The sequence below is a fragment of the Macaca nemestrina genome, chromosome 9, assembly GCF_043159975.1.
Source record: "Macaca nemestrina isolate mMacNem1 chromosome 9, mMacNem.hap1, whole genome shotgun sequence".
NCBI classification, from domain to species: Eukaryota; Metazoa; Chordata; class Mammalia; order Primates; family Cercopithecidae; genus Macaca; species Macaca nemestrina.
Genome location: NC_092133.1, coordinates 68,126,424 through 68,152,157, shown reverse-complemented (window position 1 = coordinate 68,152,157; position 25,734 = coordinate 68,126,424). Strand labels below are relative to the sequence as shown.

The 25,734-nt window shown below is 54.3% G+C and overlaps 2 protein-coding genes across 3 annotated transcripts in view; one reads left to right on the top strand and one right to left on the bottom strand.

Moving 5' to 3' along the window:
• LOC105466056 (cadherin-23) overlaps positions 1 to 25,734 on the bottom strand; it is a 386,971-nt gene that overhangs the window by 6,674 nt on the left and 354,563 nt on the right. Inside the window, exon 37 of one of the 2 annotated variants that reach the window (XM_071069712.1) lies at positions 17,804 to 21,152. The exons of the other annotated variant lie outside the window; for it this stretch is intronic. Within the exon in view, the coding sequence (XP_070925813.1) occupies positions 21,069 to 21,152 (84 nt within the window). The 3' untranslated portion in view covers positions 17,804 to 21,068. Of the gene's footprint in view, positions 1 to 17,803; positions 21,153 to 25,734 lie in introns of those variants that run through there. 2 annotated transcript variants of the gene reach the window in all.
• On the top strand, positions 83 to 25,671 carry VSIR (V-set immunoregulatory receptor). Its single transcript, XM_011714898.2, has 7 exons — positions 83 to 276; positions 11,560 to 11,988; positions 12,664 to 12,720; positions 17,700 to 17,807; positions 20,134 to 20,161; positions 21,266 to 21,459; positions 21,635 to 25,671. Exons 1-7 carry the CDS (start codon positions 195 to 197, stop codon positions 21,670 to 21,672), a joined length of 936 nt encoding a protein of 311 aa, XP_011713200.1. The 5' UTR covers positions 83 to 194; the 3' UTR covers positions 21,673 to 25,671.

Genomic DNA, 25,734 nt, shown 5'->3' with positions numbered 1-25,734 from the left:
AGAGGCAGTTCCCCCACACGCCCCGCCGGGGGCGCTGCGCGACGGGGGCGGGTGCCTGGAGCGCGGCGCTGGGGCCGCCCGCTGCGCTCACTCGCTCGCACTCGCTCGCACTCACTCGCGGGAGGCTTCCCCGCGCCGGCGGCGTCCCGCCCGCTCCCCGGCACCAGAAGTTCCTCTGCAGGTCTAACGGCGACATGGGCGTCCCCACGGCCCCGGAGGCCGGCTGCTGGCGCTGGGGATCCCTGCTCTTCGCCCTCTTCCTGGCTGCGTCCCTAGGTAAGGTCGGGGGAGGCGGGGCGCTGGGGAAGAGCTGGGAGAAGACAGCAGACTGGAGTGGGAACTGTGGGATGGGGGCGTCCTGGGAGCCCTCTCAGCCTGTGTGACCGTGCACCCCACTCCACCCACCGCCCGGAGGCTGCTGGGACCACTGGGCAGGGTGCAGTGGCGACTGTGCCAAGTGTCCCAGATAGGCATCAGGCACATCTGCATGCTCTGATAGCTGCCCAAGTGGCAGGCAGGGCTGTCCCTTGAGGGCTGCCCAGAGAGCCCCAGGCACAGGTAGCTTCTGCAGAGAAGGAGAGGCACAGGGTGGGGGTGGTCAGTGTGTTCTGGTGGATGTCACCGGCTTTTGACAGCTGGCATCTTTTTGCCCCTCTAGTCTCAGGGCTCTAGTGCTGCAGAGGACACAGAGGGCGTGGTATGCTCTGCCCTGGTGAAACCCCTGGCTGAGCCTTGGTGGGCACTGGTCACGGTGGGCCCACTTTCAGACACAGAGGCAACACTGCCCACCTGGTCCCGATTCTAAGGGTCTGATAGCCCGGGAATAAGTGGTCAGCTGATTCCTGCCATCCTAGCAAGGCTGCCACTCAGGGGCCAGTGTGGGGTACTGGGGAGGATGTGGGACACTCTCCAGCTCAGCCACGAGCCCCTTCTAGGTCCCTGGATAACTTACGGCATCTCTCTGGTCTCAGTTTCCTCAGCTCAAACACAGAAGCCCACACAGGGAAACACCACTTTCCCCTTCCAAAGTCCAGACTGTCAGCATGTTCAGACAGTAGCCTAGCCTGAACACAGGGGTTCCTGGGCTGGGGGCAGAGGCCCTGGTACCCATGGCCTGGTTGCCTGGTTCTTGCCTGCCCAGAGCTGAAGAGGCTGGATCTCTTCAAAGAGTCTGTGGAACCAAACTTTATGGGGAGGGCCCAGGGAAAGTATGAGTCATGCAGGGACTCGGAGGGAGGCAGGAGGGAGGTGGAGGGCTTGGCAGAGGGACCCAATGGGCGGGATGGAACAGAAGGAGAGGGTGACGGGATAAGAGGGATAGGAGGAGGCTGAACCTGGAAGATACCTCAGCAACCTGGGTGCCCACAGGCTGCCGGCTATCTCAGCACTTGGAGGGTGGCCTGGGCCTCTGAGGAGGAGGAGGGCTCCACATGTCGCAGACACAGCTGCCTAAGCCCCAGGGTGGATGCTCCTCAAGGTGACAGTCAGAGGGAAGAGGAGAACGGGAGGTGGAGTGGACAGTCTCAGCACCAAGGCCACGGCTTACGGTAGGGCATGGCTTCCAGAAGGAACAGGGGACGGTGGCAGGCAGGCAAGTCAGCATCCCACCTGTCATGGGCCACCTGCCCTGCCCTGTCCTCCCAGGTGACCCTGTGAGACCCTTCCTGCTTTCTTGCCCACTTCCTGCCCTCACTTGGCTGGGCTGCCCTCTGTTCAGCAGCCCCAATTTGAGAAACAGTTCTAGAGATCCAGGGCACAGGGACCCAGCTTGCAGAGCACCCAGTAGCAGAGAGGCCCCAAGAGGAGCTCGGGACGCCTTCCCCTGTATTGCTTATATGGCCATGGGGCCTTTACTCCCAGAGGTCTTGGCTACTCAAACAACATGGTACACCAAAGAGCCATCTCTTCCTGGGCCCAGCACAGGGAGATGATTTAGGCTGGCTGCAGCTTTCCACTGAAAGGAGTCAGAAGCATTTGAATTGCTCTGGGACCTCCGTATTCTGAACTGTGACATGGACACACTATAATAGATATTGACCCAACTCCCCAGGACAGTGTGCACCGAGGGGCTAGCAGATGGAAGGCCTGGTTGCAGGTGTGGCCAGCAGGATCTGTAAGTTGAGAAGATTGATCACCAGCCTGCCGAGGTGCTGGGTTGCCCTGGGTATGTTGCCCAAGGTCAAAGCCTTTATGCCAGGAAGGTGAGATAGAGTGTCCGGCACCAGCCTGTTCTGCAGCTCTTGGGTTTGGGGCAGCACTGAGGAGAATGGTAGTAATGAATGTGGTGTTCAGAAGCCCAGCAAACACCAGAGATACTCCTTTCCTGGGCCTGACTCAGGGTGAGATGGGTGGAGAGGTACACTTGGGACCAGGACCCAGCAGATCTCAAGGGTGGCAGAGCCTCTTCTTCCCCACAGATATTCCCAGGACCTGAGGCAGTTACTGTCCTTGCCCTGTCCTCATGGGTTGACTCAGGAGTCCCAACCTCTGGGATGAGCACATTTAAGTTCATAGAAGTGTACTGGGGTTAGGGACGAGAGACCCCATCTTCCTCTTCACAGCAAACCAGGCTGCAGGGCCTTGTTGAGTAACCCAGTGCTGCAAGCCTCTGATGCAGCAATGGTCAGCTCTTAGGAAATCCACAACCCACTGCCCAGAGGCTCTGGAGTAGAGAGGAACAGCCTCGAGGCCAGTCCCTTGCATGAGGGGGCATCTACCCAATGCCAGGGACACCCAAGGGCCAGCAATACTGGGAGCCCCTTGTTGAGCTGTACTGGTTGTTCGTGTTTCCTCCCAAGCAGGGCAAAGGTTCTGCTGAGGTCTGACCTTCCTGGGAGAGGGTGATCCAGGCAGGAGTGTGCTGCTGAGATGCTAAAGGGGCCACCTCCCTATCCGCACACAGTGTTTGGGGTCTTAGGCCTGAGCGGATGAAAGGAAGAAAGAGATCCTCAATGACGACCCATTGGCATACCAAGTATTGAGGTATCAAGCCCCACATACCAAGCTTGAGGCCCCAGGCTTTAGCCAACCAATGATCCAGGGTCAGTCCGGTCTCCCAGGGGAGGGTGGGCCAGGGATCAGCACTGTGGCTTCCAGTGGCCCCACAGATACCCTTAGCAGCAGTCCCGGCACGCCTGTGTATGGCAAAGCCAGGGACTTGCATGCCAGGGCTTCCGTACAACCCCTTGCTTAACTCTTGGGCTTTGCGAGTCACTCAGACCTAGGCTCAAATCCCAAGATGGCCATTTACTGCTCTGTGATATTGGACAAGTTATTCAGTATCCCTGAGCAGGTTCCCCTACCTCTAAAATGGGGATGATGATAACACTTCCCTTGGAGGGCTACTGTGAAGAGTCAATGAACGAACACTTAACACAGCACCTGGCTGCTCGTGAATACTGTGTAATGTTATGGGATTTCTTGGCTTCTGCAGGCCACATGCCACTGGTTTTCCATCTAAGGTCCTTGCTCTCTACAGGGCCTTATGGAGTGCCCAGGGCCTGGGAATGCATTGGTGAGCTTCACTGGGACTAGATTCTCCAAAACCTGGAGTGTGAAGGGTGCATGGGCTGCATCCAGTTACCTGTGAGCCCCGATGGGTCCTCACAGTCTGAAATGCCCACGGAGGTGCCTACAGGTTCTCCTCTTAAAGTTATCTGGAGATGGGGATATTGAAGGCAAGCCTGGTCCTGGGTTTGCTAATCTTGGTGGGATCTTTCTTACATTTGATTCTTTTACATTCAGTCCATTCACTTTGGCTGGCTATCCCCAAAGACAAAGACAGTGGCCACCATCTTGCTCATCAGTGAGTAATCCAGTAATGAGGTTGCTCTGCTACTTACCAAGCCAAGCAAGCCCATTCCTTTAGCCTTTCTGCATAGGATCTTATTTCCCATGGGGACCTGGGGTCAAACCCTGCCTTTGCTGTTCACTCATCATGGGAACACAAACACACACTTCCCCTTTGCGCAATGGACAGGTTGGGTGACATGGTCTCAGTGAGGCTGACCACCCTCCTCTGAAGGGTAATTCCACACCGGTGTTTCCCTAGCTGCAGTCATTTGCTTATCACCTTTGTGATCTCTGCAGTGTCTGCCCTTTCATAATATTTAGTTATTTTTTCTTTAAATCTATTCATTCTTTTATTTGCGTATGTAGATTTTTAAAAGGAAACTTTTTATCGCTGTCATTAGTGGAAAGCCAGTATCACTTGTCATAAATAGAACAAAACCATAAAAGTACGTAACAGGAAAACCATATAAGGGTATTAAATTCTAGTGGGAAACTTTAGCCTGGGAAGGCTCTGAGTCTGAAAACTGCTGTTTTCCCTTGTGAAAAATTAAAATAAAATAAAATTTTAAAAGAAAAGGAGATTAGCAAGTGAGAGAGAGAGGTTTTAGAGACATATTAGCATCAAACTGGGCCTTTCTCTTTGAAAGGGAATAACCTCTTCTATATATGATTCAATGTTATTTAATGTAAAACCAAAAGTAAAACTATGTGGTAGACGTGGCAAGGCAAGCTGGGCTTTCATTGGTCATGACATTTGTCCATCTTCAGGAAGGAGGTTGGGCCTCCAGTCAGTCCCCAGCTACCTCTAGTCTCTAGAGAGTAGTCAGATGGCACCAGACCTCCAGAGGCTGACTACCTGGGTTCAGATCCCGGCACCATCACTTATTAGTTGTAAGGCTGTGGGCAGGATACTAATCTCTCTGTGCTTCCTTTTTCTCATCTGTAGAATGGAGATGATACTAGTACCTACCTCATAGGGTGAAGGATTACATAAACTAATCCATGTAAAAGTGTTTAGAATGAGGCAGGGCACGGTGGCTCATGCCTGTAATCCCAGCACTTTGGGAGGCTGAGGTGGGAGGATCACTTGAAGCCAGGAGACCAGCCTGGACAACATAACTAGACCCCATTGCTACGAAAAATTTAAAAATTAGCTGGGCATAGTGGCATGTGGCTGTAGTCCTAGCTACTTGGGAGGCAGGGATGGGAGGATAGCTTGAGCCCACAAGTTTGAGGTTACCGTGGGCTATGATCTCATTGTCACTGCATTCCAGCCTGAGTGAAGAGCAAGACCCTAGCTCTCTAAAGAAAACCTACCAAACAGCCAGGCACAGTGGCTCACGCCGGTAATCCCAGCACGTGGGGAGGACGAGGTAGGTGGATCACATGAGGTCAGGAGTTCAAGACCAGCCTGGCCAACATGGTGAAACCCCGTCTCTATTAAAAATACAAAAATTAGCCGGGCGTGGTGGTGGCGCCTGTAGTCCCAGCCACTCGGGAGGCTGAGGCAGGAGAGTTGCTTCAACCTGGGAGACGGAGGTTGCAGTGAGCCGAGATGGCACCCCTGTACTCCAGCCTGGGCAACAGAGTGAGACTCTGTCTCAAACAACAACAATAAACCCAACCAAACAAACAAGTACTTAGAATGATGCCTGGCACAGAATATTAGGGGGCAAAAAGACTTGAGATGGACCCTAAGGACGTCTTCATGGCATAGGAGCATGAGGGTGGCTGGCTGGAGCTGGGAGCCTGGCCTGCACACAGTCCTCCTCCAAAAGGGCCTGGGGAGTCTGGGAGGGGTTCATGCACAGAAGCATCCACGGGCCAGGACCTCTGGCCAGCTGTCTAGGCCCTCCCCGGGGAGGCATGCTAGCCTCCAGCCCCAGCCCCGGATGCAGGACGCTTTCCCAAGGTGCTGGAAGTGCCGCTTCCTTCAATAGAGCCTGGCTTCCCCTTCCCAGCCCCCTCGGTCTGATGTGAATGGACACTTCCTGCGGGGGCAGGTATCAATAAACACATCTGAGATGCCCTTTGTCCTCACTGGCCAGAAAGCCCCAGGGCAGACTTGCTGGCTTCAGGCCCTCAGCCTTTTCCTTGCCACGCTTCCTTTCTTAGCCTTGGCAGACCCAGCCTGATTGATCCATGCCTCTGTTTCCCTCTACATCTTGATAAAGACAGAACATAGTCTTTTCCTACAGCCCCAGCCCCAGCCCGTGGACTATCCTGGGGGATGGGGCCTTGCGGGGAGCTGGAACCAGGTCCCATTCTCTTTGGGATGTCCTGTGAGACCAAGGATGGGACCTTTTGCATCTAGTGCGGGGCCAGCCACAGCAGTCAATTAATAACTGCTTACTTGACAACCCCTAGCAGCTGGTCAGAGTTCAGCTGTTTGGGTGGGGCCTCCTAGGCGCGACTAACGAAGCTTGGGTCCCACCTCCAAAGGCTGGGGCGTTGCCTTGGCGACTGTGGGCTAAGCTCACGCCCTGTCATGAAAAACACACAAGCCTGTCCACACCCACACACACCCATCCCGTGCACACTCACAGGGGTCACCCGGGGCCTGCTGGGTGTAGAGAGGTGAAGGTCACAAAAACTGGTGTTCTGAGAAGATGCCAACAAGAGCTCCTTTCCCTTGTACTAGGACAGAAACATCTGAGGGTGCCACAGCTAGAAATCACAGGCACAGGCCCAGGCCCAAGTTCTGAGCAGATGCCCCTGATGGAACTCTGCATCCCCACAGCCTCCCTGCCTGGGCCTGGCCCATGTTAGGACCTTGGTAAATATTTGTGGAATGAAAGAATGATGTTTTCAGCTTGGGTCTGAGGCAGAGCAGGAATGTTGCACGGAGGGCGTGGAGGTCAATGCACGGTCAGTTCATTCTTTCTAAATAGCTGAAGGATGAGGTATCAACCCTGCCTGCCCACTGGAGAGTTCTGGAGAGGTGGGGGCTCTTCCTGTCTGCAGTGCTGGCCCATCCAAGGTGTGAATCTCAGCTCAGTCACACAGGGCTGTGTGGCCTTGGGCAAGTCACTTCTCTGAGTCTGTTTCCTCATCTTTAAAGTGGGGATGATACCACCCATGTCGGGGGTGTTATGAGAATTAAATGTGACAGGTATAAGATGCTCAGCAAGTGCCTACACATAACACATGGTCATAAGACAGCTCTTCCCTCCTGGCCACAGGATTTTAGAGCTGGAGGGGGCCTCGGAACATGGGACAGCCCTCAGGTTAAGATGAAGAAAGGGAAGCTCAGAGAAGGGTGGGACCTGCCCAGGGGCACACAATGAGGGCACAACTAAGTGGACACTGAGGCCCCAGGACCTTGCAATCCAAGCGAGAGTTTTACTCTTGAGACTCAGGCTTTCCCAGGTTCACGGCACTCTTCCTCTAGGTGGCCCTGCCTCTTTACCTAGTGGCAGGTGGCGGGTGGGGGTCTGGGGGCACTGGGTCTTGACAGCAGCATGGCAACCAGACGGTTCCCGCCTGGCACATGCTCTCAGGCCCAGGCCCCAGGTCGTTTTCCTGTCCCACATGCTCTTTGGCCACCCTGGAGCCAGGAGCCTTCCTCCCCACCCACTTTCCCCGGTCTCCGACAATGACCCAGGTGTCCGAAAGGATCTGTTCCTGACAATAAGCAACATCCTCTTGCCAAAGAATTGTAATTTTAGCCGGGCTGAACAGCTCCCCTGACAACACACGTGCATGTGCGCAGACGTGGAGGCCGCAGGGCGCGTGCAGGCCCCTCTGCACACTGTGCACTGCCCCTTTCCCCAATACCATGCCTTCGAGTGTCCTCCTGAGGACAGGCTGCCGTGCGCCTTGTCCCAGCTGGAGTCTCAGACACAGTAAATGGGGTGTTTTCTGGCCTTCCCTCCCTCCCCAGGACAAACCCCCGTGGATCCTTGTTTTGTCCTGTCCCTCTGGTTTGTCCTGGACCCTCTCCTGTCTGGCCCTCTTGCTTGAAACTGGACATCCTCCCCTGCTCCCCAAACTTGAATCCTAGGGCAGCTTCTCCGTTTTTCTAAAAGGAGAGCGACTCCTTTGGGACCTGTGGGATGGGTGGCCAGTGTGTGAGGGGTGGGGCAGTGTGGGGGATTGAGCAATGCCCCCTCTACAGCACTCCCTGAACCCTGCTTTCTCTCTGATGCACCCACCCCCATCCTCCGTGCATCTCAAGGAAGTTGCCTCCAGGGGAGAACATACCTTCCCCACTGCTGCGGGTGCTATGGGTACAATCCTGGGGTCATTAACCCCATTGCTTAGACCCTGAGGGCTCCCAGCCTGGTGCCCTGCCCCACCTTGTTCACAGGGATACTCAGGCCAACAACCACGCTAGCCCCCCTTGTCCACACCTCTGTCCACTTGAGGGCCCCCAACCCCACCCAGCTCAGCTTTGGCCGCCAGCTCTACTTTACCTGCCCTGCCCTACCCACCCCTGGCCTGCAGCCCTGTGTCTGCTGAGCCAGCCCTTCAGCCAGCCCCCAAGGTGTGTGTCCTGGTAGTAAATACTACCGTAACTAAAGCTGGAGCTGAATTCGGCTCCCAGCCCTGGGGTGGCTCTGGGGTAGGAGGCAACGCCAGACAAAGGGAGAAAGGGGCAGAAGCTGGGAGAGGTGCTGGTCAGACCTGCCACATGGCCTGCTGGGGAAGGGGGCAGCACAAGACTCACTCTTGGGGCGGGTTTTGGTTCTTCCTGGGAGCATGTGGGAGAGCCCTTTCCCTAGGTCCTCCTCACTTCTTTTTCCCGGCAGGGCCATGGTTTTGCAGCTACACCCACCCCACTCAGGTGTGAAGGGGAAGTCCAGGCCAGCACGGACAAAACCAGGGGCACAGCCAAGCTTCCTGGGGCTCCTTTTCCACTGAGCCTGCTGCAGGGGTAAGGGCAGTGGGTTAGCAGTCAGAGGAGAGTTGGCTAGTCCCTGCACTGCCAGGCTTGCCCTGGGGACCCTGGGTGGATCATCTCCTCTCTTGAGTCTGTGGGTCAGATTTGTAGCATAATGGGTTTGGGCAGTAGAGTCCCATGCCAGCTAGCCCAAGAAGCCACACTCATTCATCACAAACTCCAATGTCCATAGGGCCAAGAAACCATGGTGACAGAGCGAAGCAGGCCAGGTGGAATTATTAGGGAGTAGTATGGACTGTGGCGAACTGGAGTGCTGGTGCCCCCCAAAAGCTGCTACTGAGCTCCAGCTGACAGTTGCCCTGTGGGAAAGCTGGTTTAGCGTTATCTTCTGATTTTCTAAGGAGAGCTGGAAGTCAGAATTTTCATGTCAAATTCTTTGTTTTTAAATGTTGCCATCTCAAGAAAATTAAAAAGATTTTGAGGATCCAATGAAATATGTGTGAAGACTGGATGTGGCCTGTGGGCTTCCAGTTTCTGGACTTTTTTCATCAGTGTAGTGTCTACATGCCTGAGTTTAATTCTGGCTCTAGCACTTGCTTGCTGTGTGATCATCAGTGAGTTACATAAGTTCTCTGTGCCTTAGTTTCTTCATCAGTGAAATGGGAATAAAAGTAATACGTTATATCATTGTTAGATAAGCCCATGAAACCCTCAGCACAGTGCACAACACATGCTATGTCTTCTTCTTATGGTTCTACCTAGATCTTGCACCACCTGAGGTCCCCCATGCTCCCGGCTTTGAGTTCATACCTTCTGGAACTCTGGAACTTCAGTCCAACCACTTTCCCTTTCTGGGTCTCTGTGTTTCTGCCTGAAAAGGAATCCTGTATCTTGCCAAAGAAGTTCTGAAATCTCTGCTCACCCTGACAATGACTCTAAAAATCTGGGGCTCCCAGACTTGGCTCTCTGCCTAAAACTGCCCTCCTCCAGACATGCCATTTGGGGCTTTGCTGCCTTTGGAGACTCTCCTTTAAACACAAGCCACCCAGGATCGGATCACAAGTTGTTATCAGTCATTCACACCTTAGCAGGAAAGCCTTTAAAGCTGGCTTCTCCATCCCACTGTGCTTCTCACTCCTAGGAGGCGCTTCTTGACTTGCTGAATGAATTAGAGACCTGTCTAACTCCCAAGTACCAAGCACCGACTACTCGCATGGCACTTGCAGAACACTTCATGTGAATTATTACTAACCCTAGCCTCAACTCTGCCAGGGAAATGTGTTCATTTCTGGGTGAAAACATCTGTGAGTGAGGAGTTGGGGCTCGGCGTCTAAGTGGCCCACAGCTACTGGTCCAATGCAGGCTGGCCAGCTCCAGAAGCCCCACCAGGCTGCCTCTCTCTTGACTGGACAAGGCTTTCAGCTCTTCCAGTGGGTCTCAGCCTGCCGCCGAGGGTCCTGGGCTCTAAGGGCAGGGAAGGGGCATCTGAAGGAGGATGTGGTGTTATCTTGGCTCTGGGCAATGCCCCTGGCTGGGGCAATGAAAAGGATGTATCAGTTTGGATTCTGTACATAGTTCTAACCCTCCTTTCCTCTCTACTAGACCCACAACAGCCTGACATGCCATTTAAAATAAAAATACCACTGGCCAGGCATGGTGGGTCACACTTGTAATCCCAAGACTTTGAGAGGCCGAGGCAGGAGAATTGCTTGAAGCCAGGAGTTCAAGGCTAGCCTGGGCAACAGAGGGAGACCCCGTCTCCAAAACAAATAAATTAAAAATAAAAATAACACTAATATATAATAATTGTAGGTATCCCTCAGAGATCTGCAGAGGGCATTAGAGCTCACATCTTGTGTTCTCGTCTTTCCCTCATCTAGTCCTCTCACAACCCTGCATTGTAGCCAATAGTTTTCTCACTGCACAGATGAGGAAACTGAGGCTCATACAGTTAGAAACACGGCCTCTAGCCCATATTCTGTTTTCAAAAGCTCATGCTTTTGAGGGTCAACCCGATTAAATGCCGGAGGATTGGGATAAGGCAAAGTGGGCCAGGGAATTGCTTCATTTGCTTGGTGAAAAAAAAGCAAACAGAACTAGACAATTTTCCAACATTGGCTGGGAGGAAGTGCACGGATGAGATGACCTTTCACGTATTCTCTGTCCCGGTCCCTCAGACACTGAGTTTTCCCATTTTCACACTACCTTGCTTAGGACACCCTTTCTACTGGCTGAAATCCTATCTATGCACCAAGTCCAAAGACCCTCCCTCCTTCAGGAAGTCCCTGACTGTCCCCAGAAGGCTGTTTCCTCCCTCCTCCAAGTGACCTGAGGGCTGGCACTGGATTGCCTTTGCCATGGGGTTCTACTCTTGAGAATGCAGACCTCATCTGCTCAAGGGGAGGCCATGCATTCAGCATGCAGGTGAGATGCAGCACCCGGCCCAGGCCTTGCACAAGCAGGTGCTCTCAGTGCTCCCTGGTGAGGACGGGAAGGCATGTTCAGTCCTAGGAGTAGGAAGGGGCAGAGGTGTTGATGACCCCTACAGAGCGGCCAAGGACAAGGAGCTGCTGTTCCAAACAGCCTTTCTGCTCCCCAACCTGCCTCCCACCCAACGGGCTGTGCATACACTCTACTGGGAAGAGGGACACACCCGACTGCATTGCTGCCCTCCGAGTCTCTCCCTGCCCTGTCTAGCATCCAAGAGCACCCCTAGTTGGGGAAGCTTCTGTGGCTCCCCCCGCAACAGCCTAGGATGGAGTGGGGTTCGTGAACAAATGCAGAAGGCAGTCTTAGGGAGGTCAGCTGACATGCCCGGGGCCTGAGGCTGGGAAGTAGCTGAGGCCAAGGTTCTTCCCTGCTCTGGGGGTGCCAGGAGTAGCGCTGGATCAGTCAGGTGACAGGGCTCTCCTCTCTCTGAGCAGGTCCGGTGGCAGCCTTCAAGGTCGCCACGCTGTATTCCCTGTACGTCTGTCCCGAGGGGCAGAACGTCACCCTCACCTGCAGGCTCTTCGGCCCTGTGGACAAAGGGCATGATGTGACCTTCTACAAGACGTGGTACCGCAGCTTGAGGGGCGAGGTGCAGACCTGCTCAGAGCGCCGGCCCATCCGCAACCTCACGTTCCAGGACCTTCACCTGCACCATGGAGGCCACCAGGCTGCCAACACCAGCCACGACCTGGCCCAGCGCCACGGGCTGGAGTCGGCCTCCGACCACCATGGCAACTTCTCCATCACCATGCGCAACCTGACCCTGCTGGACAGCGGCCTCTACTGCTGCCTTGTGGTGGAGATCAGGCACCACCACTCGGAGCACAGGGTCCACGGTGCCATGGAGCTGCAGGTGCAGACAGGTGAGGGCATCCTGCACGTGACAGCCCAGCGTGTGTGGAGGGCTGCCTGTCTGATGGTGTGACCATGCATGACACTGTGTTGGGCAGAGTGTGAGGCTGCATGGGTAGCACTGGCACTCCAGGGAGTGTGTGGGTGAGATGGGGTGGTCAAGGGTGTGTAGAGTGTGGGTGTGTTGTTAGCTGGAGTGATGGAGAGGGAGGGTGTACCTGGCTCCGTTTGGGACACTGAGATTTTTTAATGTGTGAGGCTGTAGGTACCTGGGCTGGGAGTGTGACTGCTCATGGTGACATTGTGGCTACCGTGGGTATAGGCATCAGCAGGACGGATTGGTGCCCTGGGGCATGACTCAGTGGATGGCTGAATGGCTGTTGAGGAATATGTGTGTGTGTCTGTCTCTCTGTTCAGGTGAGAGTGCAAGGGCCCGTGGTTCGGATAGAGGTGTGGGCGCCGGCGGGTATCCACATGCCACTGGGAGTGGCATGAGAATGGGCTGGGTGAGAACATGCCAGGGTGTGTGTGTGGGTGCACGTGTGTGCAGGCTGCCACTGGGCCAATACTGCTGAGTAGGCACTAGCGTGAGAACCTGGGGCGGGAGGGGGACACTGGCCTGGATAAGCCTCCCTGGCCTCCTGGGCCTGACACCCACCTAATGGCCCTTCTGTTTGTTCCCACAGGCAAAGATGCACCATCCAGCTGCGTGGCATACCCATCCTCCTCCCAGGAGAGTGAAAGTAAGGGACCATCCTCTTGCCCCTTCTGGGTTATCTGTTCTCTTCTGTCCTCATCCTGCACCCAGACCCTGTTTGGAACTCTGGCCTTGTCACCCCAAGCCCACAGAAACCCCAGTCCTCCTCCTCCTCTGCTGCTGCACATCCCTTCTGCTTCCTCCTTGGTGCAGTCCCCAGAAGCCCACTCCCCTTCCATCTGCTCTGGAGTCTCTGCTCCTCTTGCCTCTCTGGAGTGGCTGTGCCTTGGCAGTCACCTTTGGCTGGGGAAAGTGCCTCATGACAGGTACTGGGTGCCTCAGGCAGCTAAGTGCTGCCCTTCCCACCAGCCCCCTATGACTTCGGAAGGCTGGGGGTCTAGAATTCAACTACTTCAGATTTCTGTGTTCTGTGTTTCTGTGTTCCTCAGATGTTCTCTGTTGTAGGGGAGGGAGGAGGAAGAGGCTCAGGAAGGGGAACAGAACTACCTTTCCTGAGTTCCCACTGTGTGCTGGGCACTGGACTAAGTATTACTACTTCAGGGAGATATATATATTATATATATATTATATAGATATATATATTATATATATGTTATATATAATGTAATATAATATATAATATATTACATATATGTGAAACATATAGTATATATATATTTTTGAGACACAGTTTCACTCTGTCACCCAGGCTGGAGTGCAGTGGTGTGATCTGGGCTCACTGCAACCTCTGACTCCTGGGTTCAAGCAATTCTCCTGCCTCAGCCTCCTGAGTAGCTAGGATGAGATTACAGGCATGCACCATCACGCCTGACTAATTTTTGTATTTTTAGTGGAGACGGGGTTTCACCATGTTGGCCGGGCTGGTCTCAAACTACTGACAAATGATCCAACTGCCTTGGCCTCCCAAAGTGCTGGGATTACAGGCGTGAGCCACCACACCTGGCCTCAGGATTTTTTTTTTTTTTTTTTTTTTTGAGAAAGAATCTCGCTCTGTCACTCAGGCTGGTATGCAGTGGTACAATCACAGCTCACTGCAGCCTCAAACTTCTGGACGCAAGTGATCTTCCTGGTTCGTTCTCCCAAGTAGCTGGGACTATAGGCATGCATCACCATGCCTGGTGAATTTTTAAAAATTATTTTTGGGGTTAGGTGTGGTGGCTCATGCCTGTAATCCCAGCACTTTAGGAGGTCAAAGACAGATCACTTGAGGCCAGGAGTTCGAGACCAGCCTGGTCAACATGGTGAAACCCCGTCTCTACCAAAAATACAAAAATTAGCCAGGCATGGTGGTGTGCGCCTGTAGTCCTAGCTACTCAAGAGACTGAGGCAGGAGAATCACTTGAACCCAGGAGACAGAGGTTACACTGGGCTGAGGTCGCACCACTGCACTCCAGCCTGGTGACAGAGCGAGACCCCATCTCAAAAAAACAAAACAAAACAAAACAAAAATTTGCCTGGCATGGTGGCGGGCATCTGTAATCCCAGCTACTCAGGAAGCTGAGACATGAGAGGTGCTTGAACCTGGGAGGCAGAAGTTGTAGTGAGCCGAGATCACACCACTGCACTCCAGCCTGGGTGACAGAGTGAGACTGTCTCAAAAAACAAAAAAATCACTTTTGGTAGAAATGGACTCTTGCTATGTTGCCCAGGCTGGTCTCGAACTCCTGGGCTCAATTGATCTTCCCACCTTGACTTCCAAAGTGCTGGGATTACAGGCGTGAGCCACCACGCCTAGCCTCAGGGAATTCTTATAAGAACTCTATGAAGCAGGCATCACCATCTTCTCTGTATCCATGGGAACAGAGGCCCAGAAATGTATGCTAACTTGCCCAAGCTCACATAGCTCAGGGCAGCATAGCTGGGATCTGGTTGCAGGCCTGCTTAGCTCTGCTTACTCACCTTCTTCTCAGCTTGGGGCTGTGCAGTGGGTAGCAGTTAGCCCCTGGTGCTTGCTCAGAGAGGTGCCCTACAGGGTAAGGGGGCAGTGCTCTAAGGGTGCCTGGCACTGAGAGGTTGGGTGAAAATACCCAGCAGCTTGGAGACAAAATGCAAGGGCACCTCCCTCTTCTGAGTACAGGTCTAGGCTTCCACATCCCTCTACACCCTGTATGTGTCAGGCATCCAGTGGGGACCACCCCTGCTAGGCCCTGCAGATACAAAGGCATCCAGGAGGACATGCACGAGGACCTAAGCTGGAATGGGGATCAGCTAAACCAAACCCAACTCAAAGGCTACATTGACTTTTTACTCAGCTACCCTTTTTTCCAACCAACAAACAGGCCAAGAGCAAAATTAGAACATGCATTTTGGTCGGAGCCATGTTGGTCAGGCTGGTCTCGAGCTCCTGGGCTCAAGTGATCTACCTGCCTGGGCTCCCCTAAGTGCTGGGATTACAGGATTGAGCCATTGTGCCCAGCCCCAGTCGCAGCCTCTTAATGTTATCCTTGGGAAGTAAGAGTGTAGCTTGACTGTGAAATAACACGGAAGTACAAGTTGGCCTGAGGTAGGGGAATGAGACTAGAGAAGCTGGTGCCCAAGGAGCTCCTGCATTGCTGAGGGGCTGTGGTTTCTCAGTGAGCTCAGAGAAGGGGGCCAGGCAGCTCATCTCCCTGTGAACTTCTTCCTGCCTCCCCAGTGCAGCAGAATGTGCTGTCTGCTTTCACCCAGCTTCCTCCCTGGGAAACCAGGCAGCCCAACCCTCAGCAGCCAAACTCCCTCCTCCACATATCCCCGTGGGCTACCAGGCAGGCCCTGGACAAAGGCTGCCTGAGCAGGCCAGGCCCCTCCCATCCCACCCTGCTGTGTCAGGGCCTGGCACATTCCTTAGTGCGGTGTCGGCAGCTACCTCTGCCAGCGCCTGATCACCTTCCCAGGATAAGCCTGGTTCTGGATGGTGAGCAAGCATGCCTGCCCTCCCCTGTGAGTGCCAGCCCAGGCACTGGCCACGCTTGGGGGAAGGGGTGGGGAACTGTGGCGAGGCTGAGCTCTGCAGAGATGCCTGCGGCTTCAGAGAGCAGCTGGATCCACAGACCTGTCCCCAAACCTCTGCGCCCCTCTGCCCCAGAGTCAACTCAGCCCAGGTTGCAAGGAAGCCTCAGGCTCTTGAAGAGACATTAAGTCCTGATCTGATAGAAGGGCCACAGAGGGGAAATCTCCATGTGGGGACAGAAGTTAGGCAGGAATATCTTTGTCTTTGGAGAGCTCACCCTCCAAAGGCAGACAGGGAACAGGCATCAGTGGCACCTGGCAAAGCTCACAAAATGTTGCTTAGTAGCCGTCCAGAGGAGACCTGCTTTGATCACTAGAAGAGAGTGCTTTGCAACTGGCTTCTCAAATATTGCCCACAATAAGGTCCTTTGATGGGGGTTTTGAAATACTGAGGTGTCTAGGTTATAGAATGTCTTTACTTTCAATATTCCACGTCAAAATGCAGTCTTGCTGAGATCTGCAGGGAACCTGCTGTAATGTGGAGCAGAGCTTGCTTTGTAATTAGCATAGCAACTGTTCCTCTACCGGTGGGTACTTCTAAAGTGCCTGAAAACAGTTTGTTCTCATTTGCGGTATGAACAAACCTCCTGAAAACTTGTTTACACTGTCGAATTGTAGAGCAAAACAAAAACAGACTTTATTCCCAAACAAATAGCGCAAAGGCAACATGTAGACCACAGCCCATCTACCTCTCAGGGGCGAAGCTGACACTGTGACAAGGTATCCCAGCCCATCTTTTGGCTCTGGGAAAGGCTAAAATTGGGAAGGAAATGCGTTTATGTTGGTTGTGGTTCCGAGGGCACGTCTGTTCCCAGCTAAACTCCTGCAGTCAGCAGATGGCCTGAAATAAATCAAACCTCCCCATGCTGTTGGGACAGCAAAGCGGTACAACCTTTTTGGAGGGCAATTTAGCAATAGCCTAAAAGAAAATGCACATACTCTTTGGCTCAGCACTTTGACCGCTGGGAATTTACTACAGATTTCCTTCCTGAGTGAGCCAGGCTGCATGCACAAGTTGATTGCTACATGATTAGTTATGCTGAAAATGGAAACAACGTGTTTACCAACAGGGGACTGCTTCAATAAATTTAGTGGGAGCAATGTGATAAAACCCTAAGCAGAATGAGACAGGTGAGACAGAGAGATGTCCACGCTGTGCTCAGTGGGAAAAGCATTGTCATATGATCCTGCATCTGTTGTATTTGCAGGGAATATGACTAGGACCACGACACAGAAACCGGCACACAAGGATGGTCTCTTCAGAGGGGCTCTTGGTACAAAGGGAGAAGAATATTTGAATATTTTTTTAAGCTTGTACTTTTTTTGGTAATTTAATAAGTTTAAAATTGAAAAACATTGGACAAGGATTCACGTTTTTCTAGTTCTCACCTCGGGTGTTTCTCCTGTGACTTGTGTGGCAAGATCAAGGGGTTCCAGAGGCCCCGTCCCAGAGCTAAGGAGTCTCTGGGATGAGTTGGGGCTTTTAATCTATTATGATAAAACATATATAATGTAAAATTTATTTGCCATTTCAACCATTTTAAGCCTACAGTTCATGGCATTAATTACATTCACAATGTGCAACCGTCACCGCTATCTATTTTCAAAACTTTTCCATTACTTAGGCTTCTTTTGACCTTGAGCTCTGTGGCATGGGTCTGCGAAGGCCCTGCTCTCCCTTTTCAGGGAATAACCTGTAGCCAAGGGTGTTCCAGCTGCCCCTTGTGGGCTGGGATGAGGACTCTGTTCCCTCTCTTGCCTGGAGCCGCCTGAGCTGTAGGTGACTAGTCTTATTTCTGTATGCTCCAGGTGCATATGGTGGCAGGCACAGGGCTCTCTTTGAAAGGAGAACCCCTTATCTTCCATGCCTCTGCAAGTGGCTGGGGGTCTAGCTGTGGGACTCCGGGGAAAGGCGGGTCTCCCTGCTGCCTGGTCTTCCCTCTTTGGGCCTCAGTTTCCACTTGGGAGGAGCAATGGGAATGGGGCTTCACTTTGGCTACCTTTCTGCCCTTTCAGACATCACGGCTGCAGCCTTGGCTACGGGTGCCTGCATCATAGGAATCCTCTGCCTCCCCCTCATCCTGCTCCTGGTCTACAAGCAAAGGCAGGCGGCCTCCAACCGTCGTGAGTACTCCTGCCTGCCTGGGGTGGGTGGACGGTGCAAGTGACCTGCTCCAACCCCCAGCTCAGCGCCTGGGATTAGCAGGGCACGATGCAGGCACGATTCCTTTCCATTTGAGAGTTGGGAGCTGCTGCACTTCCGGCCAGGAGCTGGGCAAAATGGCCGAGAGAACGGAGGCATGCCATTTCTGGGGACCAAGTGCCCACCAGCCCCTTTGGCTCCCAGGCAGTGCTGGCCCAGCACTCAATACATGTCTTCTGAATGAATGATCATATGGAGTAGCTCAAGTTGCTTTATAAAAATGCTGCCACTCAGAGTCCTTGGGGGACCTGTTTAAGGTATAGGCGTGCTTGTTTTGTAATTAGTAGCAATTGTTGAGACAAAAAATGACTTTTGGAATATTAGAAGTGGAAGGGGTCTTACAGATAACGTAGCTCAACCCTTTCTTTTTCCAGATGAGAAGGCTAAGATCAGCGGGGTTACATAACTGGCTGAATGTTACATAACTTAGTAAGTGGCAGAGCCAGGACTCGATCTCAGAGCTTTCAACGCATGCTCTTTCCAGGGAATAGAAGTCCACCGCATAATAAAAATGCTCTCACTTACTCCTCATTGCAACTCCAAGAATTTGGTCCTACCATTGTCCCCATTTTACTGATGGGCAAACGGAGGCACAGAGGGGTTAAATAACTTGCCTAAGGAACCACACAGCAAATAAGTGGTGGGGCTGGGCTTTAAGTCATGGGCACAAACATCTTTCACCTCCCACCCTGGCCAGGTGACAGTGCCCCTTGCCTGGGTCCTGACCCCGCGCATGAGTCTTGGTTAGTCTGAGTCCTCCAAGAAGGGGCTAGGGAGTTTTTTGTCCTTGCTTCCCCTCCCTGGCCTCTTCCCCTCTGCCTGGCTACAGAAGTAACGGAGAAAGGATTGCTCTGGCGCCAGGTGGCTTTTGGCTCACAACTTATTTCCTGTGGCCGGCCCTTAACAACTTGTCATCCCTCCCTCCCCTCATTCCTGGGGGCTCCCACATGGAGCCCCATAGTGGGTCACTCGGGGGCTATGGCCACCTCACCCTTGCTCTCAGAACTCCCCTATTCCTCTCCTAGAACCCACCACAACCTACCTGCAGGAGGAATACCCATGGCTGGGGGTGGGTGGGGGCAGGTAAAGGGCTTGGAACAGAAGAGCAGCCCCGGGCAGCAGGGCACGGGGAGCAGCATTGCTGCCTGGTGGAAGGCTGGCCCGCAGAGCCTGCTCAGGAATGAGGCACTCTCAGGAAGAAAAGGAAAGGGCTTGGAGCCTTGAGGAGGGCAGTTTGCTGGAGAGGCCAACAGGTGTGGATTTCCATCCTGCTTTGGATTGAGCCTCAGTTTCCCCAGCTCTAAAATGGAACCAACAACTCTCACCCCAAAGGGTGGTGCAGAGGATGAGATGAGGGAATACCCGTGTGCACCTGCGCGAAGCCTGACCCATGAGTCGGCCGTAAACAATAGCCATGATTCGAATAGATTTCAGGAACTTTTGGGTAACTTCCCTGTGTTTGTTCTGTTGTTGTGCCCCTCCCCCACCATCCGTTTCCCCATCGTAATGGGCAGTAAAGCTCCTTAAAACGAGAAGCATCTGTGGGAGGACGTGGGGTGCTGCATGAAAGAGGGAAGTTGGGGTCACTGCATCTAATTGGTGGCCAGTTTAGGGGGTGGGGTGTCCCAAGGCTGAGGCAAGCGGCAGCAACTTAGATGAGAAGCAGAAAGTAAGTGAAGTGGCTGGGAAGTGATCGGGGACTCGCACCTTGTAAGGTTTCCCTGAGAGATGTCCCCTAGAATGCCACCCTATTAGGCAATGTAGGGGATGGACAGAGAGGACCAGGAGCCCTCTAATTAGCCACTGACCTTAAACAGTAAGTCATGGCTAAAAACTGGAACCTGGCAAATGTTCAAACAAGAGACATCAGTTAGCAAACTCAGGAGTTGACCTTTGGTCAGTACTTAAATCTGAAGGTCTGACGCTGTGTAAGCCAAGCCATAGGAGAAAGTGCTGGCTGCCTTTGGCCTTTTGATGGCAAATAGTGTTCTTACACACTTGGAAAATGCAGATAGAGTTTCATTTATCAGTCGTCAAAATGGGCCCCTCGTGGAGGCCCCATCTGCTGGACAGACACGCAGATCACTGCTGGACAGCACCCATGTGAGCAGAAATGGAGTCTGGAGCTGGGCAGGGCCCTCCTGGGCTCGCTCCTGTTCCCTGCAGGGCATCTGCCAGCAGAGGCAGGCATGCTGTATGGGGAAGCCTTCCCTTCCATGACCAGCTTCTCTGTCTGTCTGTCCCTAGGTGCCCAGGAGCTGGTGCGGATGGACAGGTAAGGCCCATGGAGACCTGCTTGAGAAAACTTCCTAGGCCGGCTATCCAGGAAGAGATACTTCTGTGCAGTAGGGGCCCTGTTTAGCCACCTAGAGCAGCTGGTCAGAAGAGCCTCTGCCATCTGCTGCTGAAGGCTGCACATCTGTGCGGATTGGCTACTCTCCTGCCACCCCCACTCAGCAGGCTGAGCTCTGATTCTGCTCAGATGTGTCGTGCACCCACCTTCGGGTCTCAGTGGTCAGCCTGGGCCAGGATGGGGACAGGGAGGAAGCAGCTGATCTGGCGCAGACAGTGAAACACGCAAAGGACGCCTGCGGGCCCAGCCCCAGCCACACCCCTTGAGCTGTGCCTCCTGCCTGCAGAGAACTCCAAGGAGAAAGCTGTCGGACTGCTGCAGGCCACAAGGCCAGAGGCTGAAGGGTCCTAGAGTGGTGCAGCGGGCCGGGTCTAGGGGCAGAGGGGATGGGGACTGTGTATTGGTGTGCTCTGGGCAGGAAACTGGCATGCAGCCTGGCCTGGAGGATGTGCTCAGGGAACCCGAGTTTCTGCCCCGGTACCTGCAACACCAAACGCAAAGCTCCTCTAGGTGTTTGAAAGGGATGCTCTTCAAGGCAGGTTGAAGGAAGTCCTGCTTGCAACCCACCTAGAAAGAGTTGCAGGGGTCTTCAGAAGTTATCCTACTCCCAACCGGGAAGAGAAGAGAACCCCTCCCCTCAGCTCAAGACAGGCTTTGGGGATGTTCGATCCTAATGCCATCAACTCTATTGACCAAAGAGAAACTTGTCCCCAAATTCCTGAGGCTGAAGTCCTGGAAGTGTCTGTGATTTTCGGCTTCCTGGCTGTGCCCAGGGTTGATGGTCGGGGAGGAGTTGGCGTCTGTTCTGGTGGGCCCTGATGCCCTCAGCTCAGGACAGGTGGGCAGGTGCAGCCCATGCCCTTTGCTCTGTGGGCCTGGCTCCTGCCTTCTTGCTTGGAGATGCTCCTGAGGCCTGGGGATGGGGATGTAGGTGAGAGGAAGGGAGGAGAGAAAAGCCGGGGGCAGGGAGGGTAGAGTTCATGCTCCAGACAGCACAGGTGACCTTCCATTCTGATTCTGTGGCAGCAACACTCAAGGGATTGAAAACCCTGGCTTTGAGGCCTCATCACCTGCCCAGGGGATACTGGAGGCCAAAGTCAGGCACCCCCTGTCCTATGTGGCCCAGCGGCAGCCTTCTGAGTCTGGGCGGCATCTGCTTTCGGAGCCCGGCACCCCCCTGTCTCCTCCAGGCCCCGGAGACGTCTTCTTCCCATCCCTGGGTAAGTGTTTCCTGACCTTCACAGCACCATGACCTGTAAGGTCATGACCTCATGGCCTGCAGGGCGTCGGCCTCGCTCCCTACCCTCCCTGAAGAGTTCCACAGCCTCATGGAGTGGGGTTGAGGGGTGAGGGACAGAGGACCCCCCATTCACTTTGCTTCTCCTTTTTTTGCAGACCCTGTTCCTGACTCTCCAAACTTTGAGGTCATCTAGACCAGCTGGGGGACAGTGGGCCGTTGTGGCTGGGTTTGGGGCAGGTGCATTTGAGCCAGGGCTGGCTCTGTGAGTGGCCTCCTTGGCCTCGGCCCTGGTTCCCTCCCTCCTGCTCTGGGTTCAGATGCTGCGACGTCCCAGAAGCCCAGACCCTCAACCCCTCTGGATGCTACATGGGGACGCTGGATGGCTAAGCCCCTGTTCCAAGGATTTTGGGGTGCTGAGATTCTCCCCTAGAGACCTGAACTTCACCAGTCACAGATGTCAAATGACTTAGTCTTAAGAAGTCTCAGAATGTCCAGCCCGTCAGCAGTTCTAATTCTGAGACATGAGCCTTGGGATGTGGCAGCATCAGTGGGACAAGATGGACACTGGGCCACCCTCCCAGGCATGAGACACAGGGCACTGTGGAGAGACTTCTCCCCCACGGCCGCCTGGGCTCCCCCATCTCGCCTGAGGCTGCTCTTCTGTCAGACTTCCTCTTTGTACCACAGTGGCTCTGGGGCCAGGCCTGCCTGCCCACTGGCCATCGCCACCTTCCCCAGCTGCCTCCTACCAGCAGTTTCTCTGATGATCTGTCAACAGGTTAAGTCAATCTGGGGCTTCCAGTGCCTGCATTCCAGTCCCCAGAGCTTGGTGGTCCCGAAACGGGAAGTACGTATTGGGGCCTAGTGGCCACTGTGAGCAAATGGTGTCTTGGGCAATCTGAGGCCAGGCCAGATGTTGCACCACCCACTGAGATAGTGGTGAGGGAGGTGGGTGGGGCCTTCTGGGAAGGTAAGTGGGGCCCCCCACCCTCCCCATCCTCTACTCCCGCTGCTCAGCCTGGGCCATTGCAAGGGTGCCACACAATGTCTTGTCCACTCTGGGCCACTTCTGAGTGTGAAGCGGGATGCTATTAAAAAACTATGTGGGGAAACAGGTGCAAACCCTGTGGATGGATTGTAAGAGCCAGTTTAAATCCGCACTGTGCTGCTCCTCCCCCACCCCACCTTCCACCCCATACAATCTGCGCCTGGTGGAGTCTTCACCGCAGGGCGACTCAGCCAGGTGGGGGTGATGTTCCCATCTCCTGCCTGTGGGCATGCCCTGGATTTGTTTTTATACACATAGGCAAGGGCAGTCCTTTGTGGAATTGTGATGGGAGGATTTTAAAGCAGGGGAGGAGAGTGGGGGGCATCTCTGTACACTCTGGGGGTAAAACAGGAAAGGCAGTACCTGAGCATGGGGACAGGTGAGGTGGGGCTGGGCAGACCTCCTGTAGCGTTTAGCAGGATGGGGACCCCAGGGACTGTGGAGGGCGTAGTCCAGCCTGGGCATTTGTCTCCTAGCAGCCTACACTGGCTCTGCTGAGCAGGGGCCTGGGTGCCGAAAGCCAGGATTTGGGGCTAGGCAGGCAGATGTTCACCCAATTGCTTGGGGGGTTGGGGGGATGGAAAAGGGGAGCAACTCTAGGCTGCCTGGCAGCAGTGAGCCCTGCGCCTGCGGCTACAGCCAGGAACCCCACCTGGACACATGGCCCTGCTTCCAAGTCCCCCAGTTCGGCCCAAAGGAATGGTCCACTGAGCACCTCTGCTCGGTCTGGGCTGGGCTGGGGGCCTTGAGGAGAGGGCAAACATAGGCCCGGAGGTGGGGCTGACACCTCAAGTGGCCAGAATGCCCAAAGCCCGGCTTCTCCTTTGTACCTGGGTGGAGGGGGGTCCCTTCTTTTATTCCCTCTGGTCACCACAATGCTTGATGCCAGCTGCCATAGGAAGGGGTGCTGGCTGGGCACGATGGCACACACCTGTCATCCCAGCACTTTGCAGGGCTGAGGTGGGAGGACCACTTAAGCCCAGGTGTTCAAGGCTGCTGTGAGCTGTGTTCAAGCCACTACACTCCAGCCTGGGGGACGGAGCAAGACTTTGCCTCAAAGCAGATTTTAAAAAGAAAGAATGAAGGAAAGAGGGTGTGTTTTTCACAACTCATGGGGGCCTGCAGGGCAGGAGTGGGGACAGGACACCTGCTGTCCCTGGAGTCGAAGGACAAGCCCACAGCCCAGATTCCAGCCCACGTCCCAACTCAGGAAGAGCGTGCCCTGCCCTCTGGGGAGGCTGGCCTGGCCCCAGCCCTCAGCTTCTGACCTCGAGGCAGAGACAACTTCTAAGAATTAGGCTGCCAGACCCCAGGCCTGGCTGCTGCTGTGTGGAGAGGGAGGCGGCCCGCAGCAGAGCAGCTGCCGCACTTCCTCCCCAGCTTCCTGCGGCGTGCGGCCCTGCCCTCTCTTCTCTGGACCCTTTTACAGCTGAACGCATCTGGGCTTCGTGGTTTCCTGTTTTCAGCGAAATTTACTCTGAGCTCCCAGTTCCATCTTCATCCATGGCCACAGGCCCTGCCTGCAGCGCACTAGGGACGCCCACCCTGCTGCTGCTGGGGAGGGGCAGACTGCTGGAGCCGCCCTCTGAGTTGCCCGGGATGGTCATGCCTCTGATGCCAGCCCTGGTGGCTGTGGGCTGGGGTGCATGGGAGAGCTGGGTGGGAGAACATGGCGCCTCCAAGGAGCAGGAGGAGCACTAGGGGCTGGGGCAGGGTGGGGCTGGGGCAGGAGGCTCCTGGAGCGCTGGATTCCTGGCACAGTCTGAGGCCCTGAGAGGGAAATCCGTGCTTTTAAGAACTAATTCATTGTTAGGAGATAAATCAGGAATTAAGGGCCATCTTACCTATCTCCCGACATTCACATTTTAATAGAGACTTCCTGCCTTTATTCCCTCCCAGGGAGAGGCTGAAGGAATGGAATTGAAAGCACCATTCGGAGGGTTTTACTGACGTAGCTCAGCACTCCCTAAAAACACACCATGGAGGCCACTGGTGACTTTGGTGGGCAGGCTGGCCCTGCCTGGGGGAGTCCGTGGCGATGGGCGCTGGGCGCTGGGGTGGACGTGCAGGAACCCCGGGACCTGCTTTTCAAAAGACTCCTGCCTGACCAGAGCTCCCACTACATGCCCAGGGCCTGGGCCGAGGGGCTGATAACATGGCCTTCTTCAGGGGGTGCTCCTCGCGGGGTGGACTTGGGAGTTTGTGGTGGGATGGGGGGTTGCAAGGGTCCCGTCACCACCCTGCACCAACTTGGCCCTTGGGGTCCTACCTCAAGAATGAGGCCTTCCCCAAGGCTGGCCTGACTGTGCTGGGGGCTGGGTTAACGTTTGCTCAGGGAGCTGCAATGCACAAAAGAGGAACTGGGGTTGCTAACCAGGATGCTGGGAACAAAGGCCTCTTGAAGCCCAGCCACAACCCAGCTGAGCATGGACCCCAGCCCACAGATAGCACAGGCCACCTGGCCCATTCCCTGGGCATTCCCTGCTTTGCATTGCTGCTTCTCTTCATCCGTGGATGCTACGTTGCCCTAACTACCCTGTGAGTTCCGGGAGAGCAGGGTCCAGCAATAGCCTGGGCTTTGGACCTTGCTGCAAAGCTGGTAACTGACACATTGCTTCTGGGTGATGGGCTGCCCCAGACGCCAGGCTCTGTTCTCAGAACCTCTCACAGTGCGTGGGGCCCCCTCTGACTTTCCATCAGCTCTGCCTCCCAGCAGCTTTATCTAGGGCTAGTGGGAACTCCTCAATGGCAATAATGCCCTCATCTTGTGCAAGCCTCGGGGCAGGCGTTTCTTTTTCTTCTTTTGTTTTGTAATTCTGATCTATTGGTACTGCTTCCTGGAATGTGTTGAGAGGGATTCTGAATGATCAATATAGCTTGGTGAGAAAGTGCCGAGATAGATAGCCGTGTCCGCCTGGGGCACAGGAGAGGGAAGTGGCAGCATGCATGCTGTCTCTTGGCCTTTTCTGTTATAATCCTTGGTGCTTTCCAACACACTTTCACACGTGTTATTACTTGTTTGATCCACCCCCTTCCCTGAAAACCCTGGGAGATTTTATTGCTGCCATTTAACACATAGGGTAATAGAGGTTCTGAAAGGTCTGTATCTTGTCAAAACAAGTAAATGGTGGGACTACGACTAAACCCTGGGTCTCCTGCTTTCTCCTCACTGAATGGAGTGGTGTTATGGGCCAGGACCTGGCTTGG

Bases quoted from the DNA above. Each gene is read 5' to 3' on its own strand.
- VSIR (XM_011714898.2), top strand. From the start codon at position 195: ATGGGCGTCCCCACGGCCCCGGAGGCCGGCTGCTGGCGCTGGGGATCC. The intron at 277-11,559 runs GTAAGGTCGGGG...CTCTCTGAGCAG, and splicing joins CTTCCTGGCTGCGTCCCTAG to GTCCGGTGGCAGCCTTCAAG. The intron at 20,162-21,265 runs GTAAGGCCCATG...ATTCTGTGGCAG, and splicing joins GAGCTGGTGCGGATGGACAG to CAACACTCAAGGGATTGAAA.